Raw genomic sequence first — 11,888 nt, 5'->3', positions numbered from 1 at the left:
GAGAAGCACAGTGGAGGGATGGGATGGGCAGAAGAGGAAAAAAATGCACGTCCTCTGAAGTTCACAAAAAAGAAATAAACATCCTGAGGGGATGCTGTGCTTCACTCCCCTCTTTCTCCCAGGATTTCCAAGGGTTAATTTCAAGTGTAAAAGTGTGCAAACCAAGGTTGAACAAAGTTTGAGGGAAAGCTTTGCCCAGGTTTTCAGCTCTTGGCGTGGAAGGAGATGAGGATGATGATGGTGTTGGACACACAATGTGCAACCACTGGAGGGTTTGTCCATCCTGGCCAGGCAGCCAGGCTGGAGGATGGTCAGAAATCACGGCAGCTTTGAGCTCTGTCATCAGGAGCTTGCTCAGAGCCCCTTGCTACACAGAAAACTTTCAATGCAGTTAGAGAATCTCAAAATCCCAGATTTGTGCTTGAAAAGTTCTGTGCTCTTCCCAACCACAGCCCCAAGGGAGGCACATGTGGCTTTGCTGGTGATTTTCTCTGTCGAGACTGAAAGATAAAAACTTCAATGGGAAGAAACTCTGGCAGGATTTTGCTCTGATCCCATCAGGAGGGAGGATTGACAGCCTGGAAAGGATGACACTGCACTCCCTGTGGGGACACTGAGCCCCAAAACACACCTGAGAGCACAGCTGTGTCCCTGTCCCCTCAGCAAGGGGCTCCTGGGCAGCCCCAGACAGCAGAGCTCAAACCCTGGGATGTTCTCCTGGAGCACAAGGAGGGGCAGGCTGGCACAGGGTGAGATGCTGATGCTCAGGGTGAGACACATGGGATAAGCAGGTGGAGCTTGAAGTACATCATGAGATCCCAAAGTGCTACATCCACTTTTTTTTTTTTTTCTTTTTTTTTTGTGTTAATTTTAGCCCCTTTTCTCAAACAGCAACAAGTCCATCTCCTCCCTGCCTTGATTTTGGGGAGTGCATTTTGCTGCCAACCAAGCCACGGTTAATTAAGCTAATTAACTGATTTGCCAGGGCAGCACTGGGGACCCCCTGAACTGCCTGTGGGGATGGAGGGACAGGGGGGGACCCCACAGGTCCCACTGGTGATGGCTTTCAAGCTGGGGATGGTGGCAGGTCTCTCCAGCAGGGAGAGGCACTGGTACCTGACCAGAAGGGACTGGAGGAGCTCTGAGAAGAAAAGTTGAGGCCCTGAGGACTGAGAAAAGAAAAGTTGTAGGAAGCGCAGGAGGCTGCAAAGAGGTCAGAGAGAAACAGAAAGAGGCAGAACACGCATTAAAAAGGAAAATAAAATAAAATATTACAAGGTGCAATGCTTTAAAAGCTGATGGAGGGATACAGGGCAAAGCATGCAGAGGGTCTTGTGCAGGGGCTCCAAGCTGGGACAGCTGAGGAAAGGTCTGGCCACAGCCCCAGAGCCATTGGGGGCTCAAAATTCATCCTAGGGTTGTATTTAATGCAAAAAGGTATTTAACCAACTTCTAAAACCTGTCTTCCTTTGATATTCTTTTCTAAATATACCATGGAGAAAAATATTTAGAAGTTATTTTTCCCCACAAAGCAGGTAGTTCTACACTCGGGCCTTTGGACAAAACAACATCTTGCATTATTGCACTTTTTTCTTCCCATTTATTTTGATTTTTCCTTTCTTTTAGACACAGACTTACCCTTTCACCTATCATCTCCATTAAAGGAGTCCCACTGGGATTCAAACCACCACAAGTGACACTGGAACCAGATCCATTAAAACACAAAAATCTCACGTGGGTGGGAGAGCCAGGATAAATCCCACAAAGTGAACATCACATCCCTGCTCCCAACCAGAGGGTGGGCAAACCACAGGGTGGAAAACCACAGGAGGGGAACCAGCCTGTCCCAGCAAAAACTGTCCCTTCAGAGAGCCCCAGCTTGGCCAGACCCCCCTGACCACCTCTGGTGAGACCCATCCTGAAAACGCCACCAGCCCTGAAGGACTTATCTGCAAACTGAGCAGCTCAAACCCTAGAGAGAAGCTGTCAATTCCTTCATCCACTGCTCCTAGAGCTGGCAGGAAGGGGCAGGCTTTCCACGAGAGCCAAGCTGGGTGTTACCTGGGGAGCGGGTGAAGGTCCTGGAGGTAGAGCGCTCCCGGGATTTGTAGGGGTATTTCAGAGTCGTGTCCAGCTGCTTGAAGCTCTCCTTCAGAGAGTGGCTCTGGTAGTACTCAACCAGCTCCTGGGAAGGAAGGAGAGGCACCTGGCTGTCTCTGCCACCCCCTGCATGACTTGCAGAGCCAGTGCTACAAGGGGGAACAAGAACCCACCAGCAAGCTCTCGAACTTCTTGGCCTCCGTGATGTGGATCCAGTTGTCCTTCTCCACCACCTTGATGTGCTTCACCTCCTCGTTGAACCTGCCAATGACAGCAAAGGCACTCAAAAACAACACAGCCACGTGCTCCAGCCCTGGCTTGTCCTCTGTGGGTGAGAAATGTTGAATTATTGAGTTCCTAAAGGGGGAACTACTCACTTAATACTGATGGCAAAGCGCTCGGCCTCGGCCGGCCGCTCCCGGATCAGGTAGGTGCCACTGACGTGGGACTTGAGCAGGTTGTCTGTCTGGTGTCTCTCCATGTTCCCTGCAAACCTGAGCCCAGAGGTTAATTAGTCCATTTCATTCATTAAAATGAACTTGTATCTTTGAACGGGCATGTTTTGGATAAAAAGAGACATCTTTTTTAAAGGCATGAAGGACGGAAGGCAAGTGGAGCAACATCTGAAATATCCTGAGCAGGAAGGGAAGTGCCCTGAGATACACAAGAAGCTGCTGAGCCACTGAAGCACGCACAGAGAGTGGCCTCTTCCCTTTGAAGTACCTGACACCTGGAAAAACCCACTAATTGGGAATCAGCCTCCAGGTTAATGAGGCCTCAGCAAGAGCTGGAGAGCAGGGCTAATTTATATCCATGAATTCATAAACCTGGCTGCAGCTGGAGAGAAGGAGCAGCAGGCAAGCCAAGCACAGCCTCTCCTGCCAAGGCAGGCGCTGCCACCTCCCTCCCACAATCACTTTCTGGGCACAGAAGATGGGAAGAGAAACCAACATCTCTCTTTTTGCCTCTGACCCTCTCCAGCAGTGAAGAAATCCCCACAGCTGCTGCCAGGGCTTTCAACACCTCCCAGCCACCACGGGGGCAGCTCCATGGCCACAGAGAAAGCTGGATGCAGAGCTCTGCATGAGGAATCCCTTGCTGGGGTGGATTCCTGAGCCAGCAGCACCCAAAAGGCCAGGCTGGTGTGTGTCTGTGCCCACTCACCAGGGGTAGGCTGTGTAGTCGATCTCCCGCGAGGCCGGCCGGCTGTTGGGGGGCTGCAAATGGAGAATTGCTCATTAGTCCAGAGCCAGCAGCTCCTCAGGCTGTGCTGTGTGGGATGCTCCTCTCCACGGGAGGCTTCCCTCTGCCAAGCCATCCCCAGATTCTGGGCTTGGGCAGAGGAGGGCAGTGTTGTAGCTGAGCATTTCCCTCCCCGCTCCCGGCTGTGTTTGTTCATTTACCTGAGTGGTTTTTAATTGGGAAGCAGCTGACAACATTACAGCAAGCAGCGAAAAGCAATTAAAAGAAACCAAATGCAGTTTTCCTGCACTGGGTCTGCTCTGCAGCACTCTGCTCCTGGGTCAGAGAAGGAACAGAGCTGGAAGTGATGATGCCAAGCCCAGCCTTGGGAACAGGGCTGGGACCACCTGCACCATGGCAGGAGGGATCCACCTCCCCTGTGAGGCACAGGCCTCGCTGAAGGTCCAGGGAAGGGCTGAGGTCTCGAGGAGAAGGCTGAGAACAGTGACAGGGACAGTCCCACCCAGCTGGCAGTGCCAGCTCCATCCCTGTGTGGCACTTACCCTGGCATCCACGGGGCAGGGTTTCACTGAGGAGCTGGGGAAATAACCCGACTTCTTCGTCTGCAGCAGCCTCCCCTGCAAGGCCAAGCTGGGCATCACACTGGGGCGGGCACTGGTGGCACTGGGCAGGGGTGGGGACAGGCCCCGAGCTGCCTCCCAACCCCCAGCACCAGGAAAGCCCCAAAATCAAAGGGATAATGCAGAAGTCCCTGGTTTAGGAGCTTCCCAAGAGGAATCACCCTCACCTCCCACCACGGCGAGTCGGGGTCCCCCCTCAGCAGCTCCATCACGTCCCCAATCTGAAAGGTCAGCACTGGCTTCCCAGGAGGGGCTGGGTTCCCGTGGTAATTCTGAACAGCCACCATTTTAGGACCTGGCAGAGAAGAAAAACAGTTTCACAACCTTGTCCCAGCTGAAGAAAACCCAAAGAGAACCACCCCTCCTGGACTGCTCTCCCCATCCCCTGACAGGGCACAGCAGGCAGGATTCAGGGGCAGCAAACATGAAAGCAGAAAGGAATGGTGTCCGCAGTGAATGTTCTTGGCTCCTGCAGTTACATGCATGATTGAGTTCCCTGAGCAAAAACAAACCCAGGCGGGACCCAGCCAAGCTGCAGCTCCAGCTCCCAGCCCTGCACCTGGATTTGAGCCTCACCAAGGAGCTCAAATGCAGGAGAGGAGAGGGAAATCAAGGAGAGGAGCCTGGTCAGCAGCAAGCCCTGCCAGGCCCAGCAGTGACCCCACAATTGCAAAAGGGAGCAGTGAACACTCAGCCACCACTGAAAATCAGCTGGACCTGGGACTCAAAACGCCCCTGAAGCTCCCAGGCAAAGTCCACTTGTCTCGCCAACAACTGCACATTAAATAAACTTCCCCCAGTGCACCAAACCCACAGTGTTTATCCTCAAAATGCCTCCCCACCTCTGCCTCTCCCCTCCCAGCAAGAGCACTCTGTGCCTGTTTTGTTGGTTTTTGTTGTTTTTTTTATCCTAACCACAAATTTGATTCAGGTTTCTTTTTGCCAGGCTTGGCTTTCCTTCCATCAGAAACAGCACAAAAACAAATTGTTCTTCTCCTTTGAGCCACAGCAGGGGCAGGGCAGGCCCAGAGCTCTGTCCAGGCAAGTTTTAAACACAGGAAGATAAAAAGTTCTTGCAGTAACCTTTGTGACTGGTGGCCCATCAGAGCCCTGAGCACACTGGACATGCCAGCAGGAAGATGCTGCCCATCAGCAACAAATCTCCCTGCCAGGACATGCCTGCTCTGCCCTGGAGCTTGGTTTGGCACCAGGGTGTTGTGCCAGGCTCTCCTGGGTGTGATGGGCAGCAGCTTTGCTGGCCCAGGGGCACCAGGGGCAGGAGAGTCCCCAGTGCCCCATGGCTGGCCATGAAGGAGCACAGGACCCTTCTGCAGGCACTAAAGCTCTTTCCTGGCTTTGGAAGGAGCCTCCCCCTCCCACACACACCCAGGGCTGGGGATTCCTGCAGCCACAACCTGTCCCTGCCCTCTGTCCCACAGCAATGCCCTTACCAGGTCCTGCACCCAGTGAATCCTGCAAAGAAAGAGGAAAAAAACTCAGTGAGGACACATCAGCCTCAGCTCTCCCCATGAGCACCCACCTGATGCCTTTGGGATGAGAAAAACCCTCCCCAGACCTCCCTGGTACCCCCCAGCCCATGGTGCTCACCCCAGCTGGGTGCTGGCACCTCCTGAGGGTTCTGGGGCTGCTTAAACTGGGCCAGTTCTAGGCTGGAGAGGAGGCCACTGGTCCCAGTCCTGTCCCAGCTGTCCCCAGTCCTGTCCCAGCCATCCCCAGCCCTGTCCCCCGGTCCCCAGTCCTGTCCCAGCTGTCCCCAGCCCTGTCCCACTGTCCCCAGTCCTGTCCCACTGGTCCCAGTCCTGTCCCAGTTGTCCCCAGTCCTGTCCCACAGGTGAGACCCCTCTGAGGCCAGGGTTGGCTCTTCCCATGAGCTGGACAGGACACAGGGGGTGAGGGAAAGGCCAAAGCACGCACCTGGTCTGCTGAAGAACCTGCAAGAGAAACGGTGGGGTAAGGGGTTAATTTACCAGGCACCAAACCCCATTTTCTGGTTCTCTGATGCCCTGAGTGCCAGCAGAGCAGCACCAGGCTGTGCAGCTGGAGCAGGAAGGCCAAAGCAGAGGTGGGGACACTTTGGTCACTGCTCTGCTCTGGGAGGGACTGAGCCACACAGGGCCATTCCCTCGCTGCCACCAAGTTCTGCAATTCTGTTCCTCCCTCCCTCCATTCCTCACCCAACATCTTTCCAAAGCCCCCCTGTGACCCCTCCTGGAGCATCACCAGGGTTCTGCCCTGGGTGGGCACAGGGGAGTCCCAGCTTGGCCCGCTTTAGACCAAGGACACAGATTTTGGCTGTACTTTGGGACATTTGGGGTCCAGAGAGGAGCTCTCTGCTGATCAGAAATGTTCTGCCTGCTGCAGACCCTCCTGCTTTCACTGGTAAATGATGAAGAACTGATCAAGATGAGCTTCATCAGTTCATCTTCATCAGCTGGTGAAGAATTTCACTCTTCAATTCTCCCCCACAAGAGCTGGAGATCCCAACCCTGCACAGAGCTGCTGTGATTCCCTGCCATCCATGGGATTAACTCTTTGTTTTGGAGAATTTTGGCTGCTTTGTTTGTATTTTAAACCATCAACCAACGTGAATTACAGCCCTGGCAGGCGGGGTGGGAGCATACTTGTATTTTTTTAATGCATTAACAAACACCAGTGCTTGATAAAGTGAATTTCTCAGATCATTCAATGAGCTGCTCATCAAATTACTCACCCATCTTGCAGGGAGGAATAATCTCCAAGCACTCCTTGTGAGCACCTGCTCCACATTTGGGACAAAGATAGCCCTGGTAGAAGGTTCCTCTGTGCCACCAAAAAAAAAAAAAATTAAAAAAAGTCAGAAAATCCTAATCCAGCCTCAGCTTTGAGATTTTTCTTTCCGTGTTTTACTGCAGAAGGTTGTTGCTCACCTCAGGAACATCCTGCAGGCTTTGCAGTTGGTTGTCTTTTCAAATGTGTACATCTGGAAGCTGTGGTGATTTGCATTGGCTTTCTCTGGCTTGATGTTGGACCTGAGGGAAAGGACCTGGGGGTTATCAGCCTGTGGCACTTCAGTGACAGCCTGGACACCACAGACACCAAATCCAGTGTGGGAGGAGATCAGGGATCTCCTTGTGGAGAGGGGATTTTGCCCATTACCTTCCCCTGGGACAGGAGTCATGGGTTTGGCCTGAGACAACCATCAGCCCAAGCCCTGCTGTGCCCAGGAGCAGGTGCTGCAGCACCACCCTCCCTCCTCACCCTGCTCCTGCTGCAGGGTGAGCTGTCCTTCCAGAGAACCACAGAAACCTCTGGGTTGGACATTTAAAATCGTCCCATCCCATTGCACACCTCCCACTGTCCCAGGCTGCTCAAACCCCATCCAGCCTGGCCTTGGGCACTGCCAGGGATCCAGGGGCACCCACAGCTGCTCTGGGCACCTGTGCCAGGGCCTGCCCACCCTTTGGGGAAGGGAAGGAAGGAATTGGGAAGGATTCCTGCCCAATATCCCATCTCAGTGCCAGAGATGCTTTGCTGGGGATGCTCAGAGAACAGTTCCAAGCTCCATCCAGCCCCCACGAGCTTCCCCAGCCAGAGCTGCTCTGCAGTGCCCTGATGGCCCAAAACACTTTCCCCCCCTCTCCTGGCTACTGCACCCGGGGCTAGAGCAGCCACCCATGCTCACATGGCCATTTCAAACTGCTCCATCCACTTCCTCTTCATCTCCTCAGTCTTGCAGAAGAACTGGAAGCCCTGTTTTCCCTGCAGGTGGATCAGGTAGAAGCCGTAGGACCACTGCAAGGGGAAAGAGAGCTGAACTCCCAGCAGAACACACCACAGCTCCACTCACACAGCTCAGGCCCTGCCCTGAGTGCCTGTCCCTGCCCCCTGAGCTGAGCCATGGCCAGGGACAGCAGGAGGAGGAAGCAGAGCTCCCTGTTTCTCCAGCATATCCCAGTTAATGATGCCTGCAGCGCCTGGGCGCTGTGCACTTGGAGCAGGCAGGGTTTCATGGTGGCAGATGAGAGAACCCAGATTCTTCTGCTCCACTGGATCCTGCCCAGCCATTCTGTCCGGGGCTGACAGCAAGTGACAGCCCAGGAGGAGCATCTGAGCTGCCCAGTGCACATATGCCCAGCCTGTCTCACACAAACACACCACAGCCACAGGGGTGCTCTGCTTACCATTTTTCCATGGGACTAGGAAGCATAGGAGAGCAAAGTGGAGAGAGATTTCATTAAAACACAAAGCCAGCAGCATTCCCTCAGCAGCCCTTGGCTGTTCTCACCCTCAGTGTCCCTTATCCCACCTGCTCTCCCCATGGCATGGGAGTGGATTCAGCTAAAGGGGCTCCCTCAAAGCAAGAGCTGGGAGGGTTTTCCTCCATGGCTGCAGAGGGAGCATCAAAGCACAGGGAAATGATGTTCCTTCAGTGCTTTGAGTGCCAATTCTGGCAGCCTGGTGTGCAAAGCTGCCTTTCCAGGCTCCTCCACCCTGCAGCTTGTGGGAGAAAGAACATCCTGGACCTTCCCTCCCTCCTCCCTGCCCTCCCCTCCTGCCCAGCTGATGTTTGCTCCCTGACACTGGGCCAGAAAGCAGAGAGCAGCTTCCTCCCTCCTAACTCCAACCACCCCAGCCTCCTCTGGGCTGTTCTGCCAGGACACAGGTCAAGGATCCAGCCCAGCCCCACATTAAAAAACATTTCCCAACGCTATTTAAGGCTGCCTTGAAAGTTGAGCATTTATTTTCCAGCTTTTTTTCCTATTTTAAAAGGCTAATGGGAACATACTACCCTGAAACAGCTCCAAAACGGTCTCCAGAGCTAATCCTTAGTCCACCTACCTTCTTAATGTCCTTGTTATTCATGGGGTCATCAGTCATCTTGTGGAAGAGCAGCTCAATAATCTCCTTCAGCTCATAATTGTATCCTTTCCTCTTGCAGACGATCACCACTTTATCAAATAAAAATAAATACCTGCCCAAAGCAAGCAAATAAACCAGCAAGCCAGTCAAACACATCATTAAAAAATCCAAGGGGAAAGATTTGTAAAGTTCTGAGGAGCTCCCCAGCTCAGCGCTCAGCGCTTGTGTCCTGCTGTGATTTCACACTGATGCTGGGTTATGGCAGTGAAATTCCAGGCAGTAATTAAAGAAATGAGCTCAGGGGGAGTCATTAGATGAGGGCATGTTTGGGGACACTGGGACAGGGGCCACTCACTCACCTGTCCTGCTTGGTGTGGTTCACTATGGAGCGCACCTTGAGCTCCCCGTCGATCTTCGGCCTCCCAAACTCCTCCAGCTTCACTTGCTGCAGGAGCAAAGCAGGGCTCAGAGCCACAGCCCGGCCTGGAACGCTGCCCTGGGCAGGTGGGAGCCCAGAGCTGGCTGGATTCAGCTCCCAGCCCTGCCCAAGCTCCTGGGAGCAGCAGCACCCCCAGCCAGGGGAGGGAGGATGCTCCAAGGGGAGCCCGACCATGAGCACAGCACCCGGGAACCCCAGAGCTCCAGCACTGGCACCCAGGCTCAGCAGCCAAAACATTTTTCTAAACCTTTCCCCACCTGAAATAAGGTGTTTTTCAGAGGTTTCCATAATAATTAAGGATTTTGTCTCTGTTAAACAGCCATCAATTAAAAATTTCTAATGAAGTCAAGGCTTAAAGCCCCCAAACCCAGCACCCCTCCAGGTCTGCTGAGGCACCACAACACGGCTGAGTGTTTGACACCTCTGCAGTTTGGAGGATGAGTTCTCCTTAAAATACCTGGTTGAAATTTTTGGGGATTCAGTGCCTCTTTACATGAGCCCTTCTCCTCCCCTTTCAGTTAACCTCTGTCCTCTTAAAATCAAAAGAAAACCTCTTTTTAAATAAAGCCAGATAGGCATCTTGAGGAACTTCTGTGTCCTCCCTACACTAATAATGTGAGAAAAAGCTGAAGAAACATTCTTAGTGTAACACCAGCAGGAGCTGCCACCCTCCATCCCAGCCAAAGCAGTTTTGTGATGGAGCATCCACTTCTGGACCATCAGCAAATTGTGAGAGAGTCTGAACGCAAGGGGATCTTTCAGCACATCAGAATAAGTATTAATTGGCCAGAAAACCCAAATTATTATTATTATAATAATAATAAATAAATAATAATAATAAATTATCAAACTAAACTGGGTTCAAGAGGATTTTCCACCTTACCAGGTTTTCTATAGAGCTCTGAAATTCACTTATTTTCTTCAAAGTCTCTTTGTCCCTCTTGACTTCATTGATGTACATGGCCAAGTCCTTTAAAAAAAAAGGGTGAATAGTGATTTTTACTTTACCTAGGAGATCAAACATGAGCCTGGCTCCCTGAATCCCTCAAGAATCTGAGCAGGACCCCACTGCAGCCTGGGACAGAGCCGGGCAAGTGCTGCAATGTTTTCCATTTCCCAGAAGATGGCAATGCATGAATCCATGGCAATGCAGGAATCCATGGCAGCACAGCGACCCCAAACCCCAAATTTTCATCCATCAAAGAGAAGGAACCATCCCTTCCACTGGAACAACTTCTTGCACCTTTCAGAGTGTATTTGCTGTGCCTGTTTGCTTCTTATCTGCTCCCTCCTTGACCTCAACAACAGCTCTTGTCAACTTGGATTAAATCTGAGCAGGGGATTTTTTAAGACATCCCCCCGGGTCAGACCTGGCTCAGCTCCCCAACACAAGGAGGGTTAATCACATCCCATAATCACAGATCTACGTGACAATACTTGTAACATCACCAGGCCAGGGCTGGCAGGGATGGTGATGAGAAATGACACAACCAAAAGGATTCTGAAGCAGGGAAACACAAGCCCAGCATCGACCAGGACTTGAAACAACAGCCTGCAAATGTTGGTTGTGGAATTGCACTGGGAGCTGCCTCTCCCCCACCACCACTGGGCACTCAGTCCTGCATTTTCAAGGCAGAGGATTGGTACCTGCACCAAAAAATCCCACTACAATTTTTTTTTTTTGGTGCAAATCCTGCCCTTGCCTTGCAGAACCAACTATTCCAGCAAAATAAAAGGGAGCTGAATCCCTTTGGGAATGTCACTGCATCCACCCCAGGCAGCAGCAATGTCTGCTGCCTGCCAGCACAGCAGACAGAAAGGCTGGACTTGTGATGAAAGCCATCATTTGGAAGTTAAGCCTTGGTTTGCAGATCAATTAAAACCAAACTGAATGGCTCCCAAACCCCCCGAGCCCAGCGCGGTCGGAACTGCTCCCACACTCTCCTGGTGATGGGGAGGAGGAGAGAGAAACCTCCCTGATGCTTATCACCATCTTCCTGCAGCAGATGCTGAGTGTGCAGCAGAGCCAGAGCAAACACACATTTATTTTTCAGCAGTGGTGCTGGGTGAGGAGGCCAGCAGCGGGGTTTAGCTGCTGTCACCAGGCCCAGCGTTCATCTGAGGCCACAGCAGCAGGCTGGGAATGCAGCGTCCTTGAAAGCACCTCAGCTCCACTGAGAGCCCCACAGCAGCCCTGCACCCCTGGGCTGGCAGCAGAACGGCTGCAAAGGTCACCCAGCTTATGTAAGGGCCAGGAAATGCTGCCCTGTTACTAAAGCTGCAGGCCAGAGGTGGAAAACAAAGCGACCACGAGCACAGGGATGGACCCTGAGGTGCCCCCCAGAGCATCTCCAGCCAGCTCCTGCTGACAATGCATCTGTGTGGGGAGACATAACCCAGCCACAAAACATTTGCATGATTCTACAATTTGGTTTTTTTTTTTTTTTTGGTTGCTGATGGTTTTTTCTGGGATTTTGGAGGCTTCAGCTAAAAGCTGAAAAAAAAACCAACTCAAAGCAAAGAAAACTGCTGGTGCCAAAAGTCATCAAATGTTGAAAACACAACAAGGGTTTAAAATAAAATAAAATAAAATAAAATATAAAATAAAATAAAATAAAATAAAATAAAATAAAATAAAATAAAATAAACAAAATAAAAACAAAATA

General features: G+C 51.9%; 1 protein-coding gene across 1 annotated transcript in view; it reads right to left on the bottom strand.

Annotated features, from left to right (window-relative positions):
• Window positions 1–11,888, bottom strand: part of VAV2 (vav guanine nucleotide exchange factor 2) — an 89,873-nt gene that overhangs the window by 4,955 nt on the left and 73,030 nt on the right. Inside the window, exons 13-28 of the mRNA XM_031057289.1 lie at window positions 10,106–10,192; window positions 9,143–9,228; window positions 8,763–8,895; window positions 8,105–8,119; window positions 7,606–7,715; window positions 6,851–6,952; window positions 6,655–6,743; window positions 5,859–5,875; window positions 5,375–5,396; window positions 4,091–4,218; window positions 3,846–3,920; window positions 3,265–3,317; window positions 2,478–2,594; window positions 2,274–2,361; window positions 2,062–2,185; window positions 1,117–1,203 (exon numbers count right to left, since the gene is read on the bottom strand). Of these exons, the coding sequence (XP_030913149.1) occupies window positions 1,117–1,203; window positions 2,062–2,185; window positions 2,274–2,361; window positions 2,478–2,594; window positions 3,265–3,317; window positions 3,846–3,920; window positions 4,091–4,218; window positions 5,375–5,396; window positions 5,859–5,875; window positions 6,655–6,743; window positions 6,851–6,952; window positions 7,606–7,715; window positions 8,105–8,119; window positions 8,763–8,895; window positions 9,143–9,228; window positions 10,106–10,192 (1,333 nt within the window). The remainder of the gene's footprint in view (window positions 1–1,116; window positions 1,204–2,061; window positions 2,186–2,273; window positions 2,362–2,477; window positions 2,595–3,264; window positions 3,318–3,845; window positions 3,921–4,090; window positions 4,219–5,374; window positions 5,397–5,858; window positions 5,876–6,654; window positions 6,744–6,850; window positions 6,953–7,605; window positions 7,716–8,104; window positions 8,120–8,762; window positions 8,896–9,142; window positions 9,229–10,105; window positions 10,193–11,888) is intronic.

This window comes from Geospiza fortis, unplaced genomic scaffold (assembly GCF_000277835.1).
Source record: "Geospiza fortis unplaced genomic scaffold, GeoFor_1.0 scaffold27, whole genome shotgun sequence".
Lineage (NCBI taxonomy): Eukaryota > Metazoa > Chordata > Aves > Passeriformes > Thraupidae > Geospiza > Geospiza fortis.
This window is presented reverse-complemented; position numbering and strand designations above follow the sequence as displayed.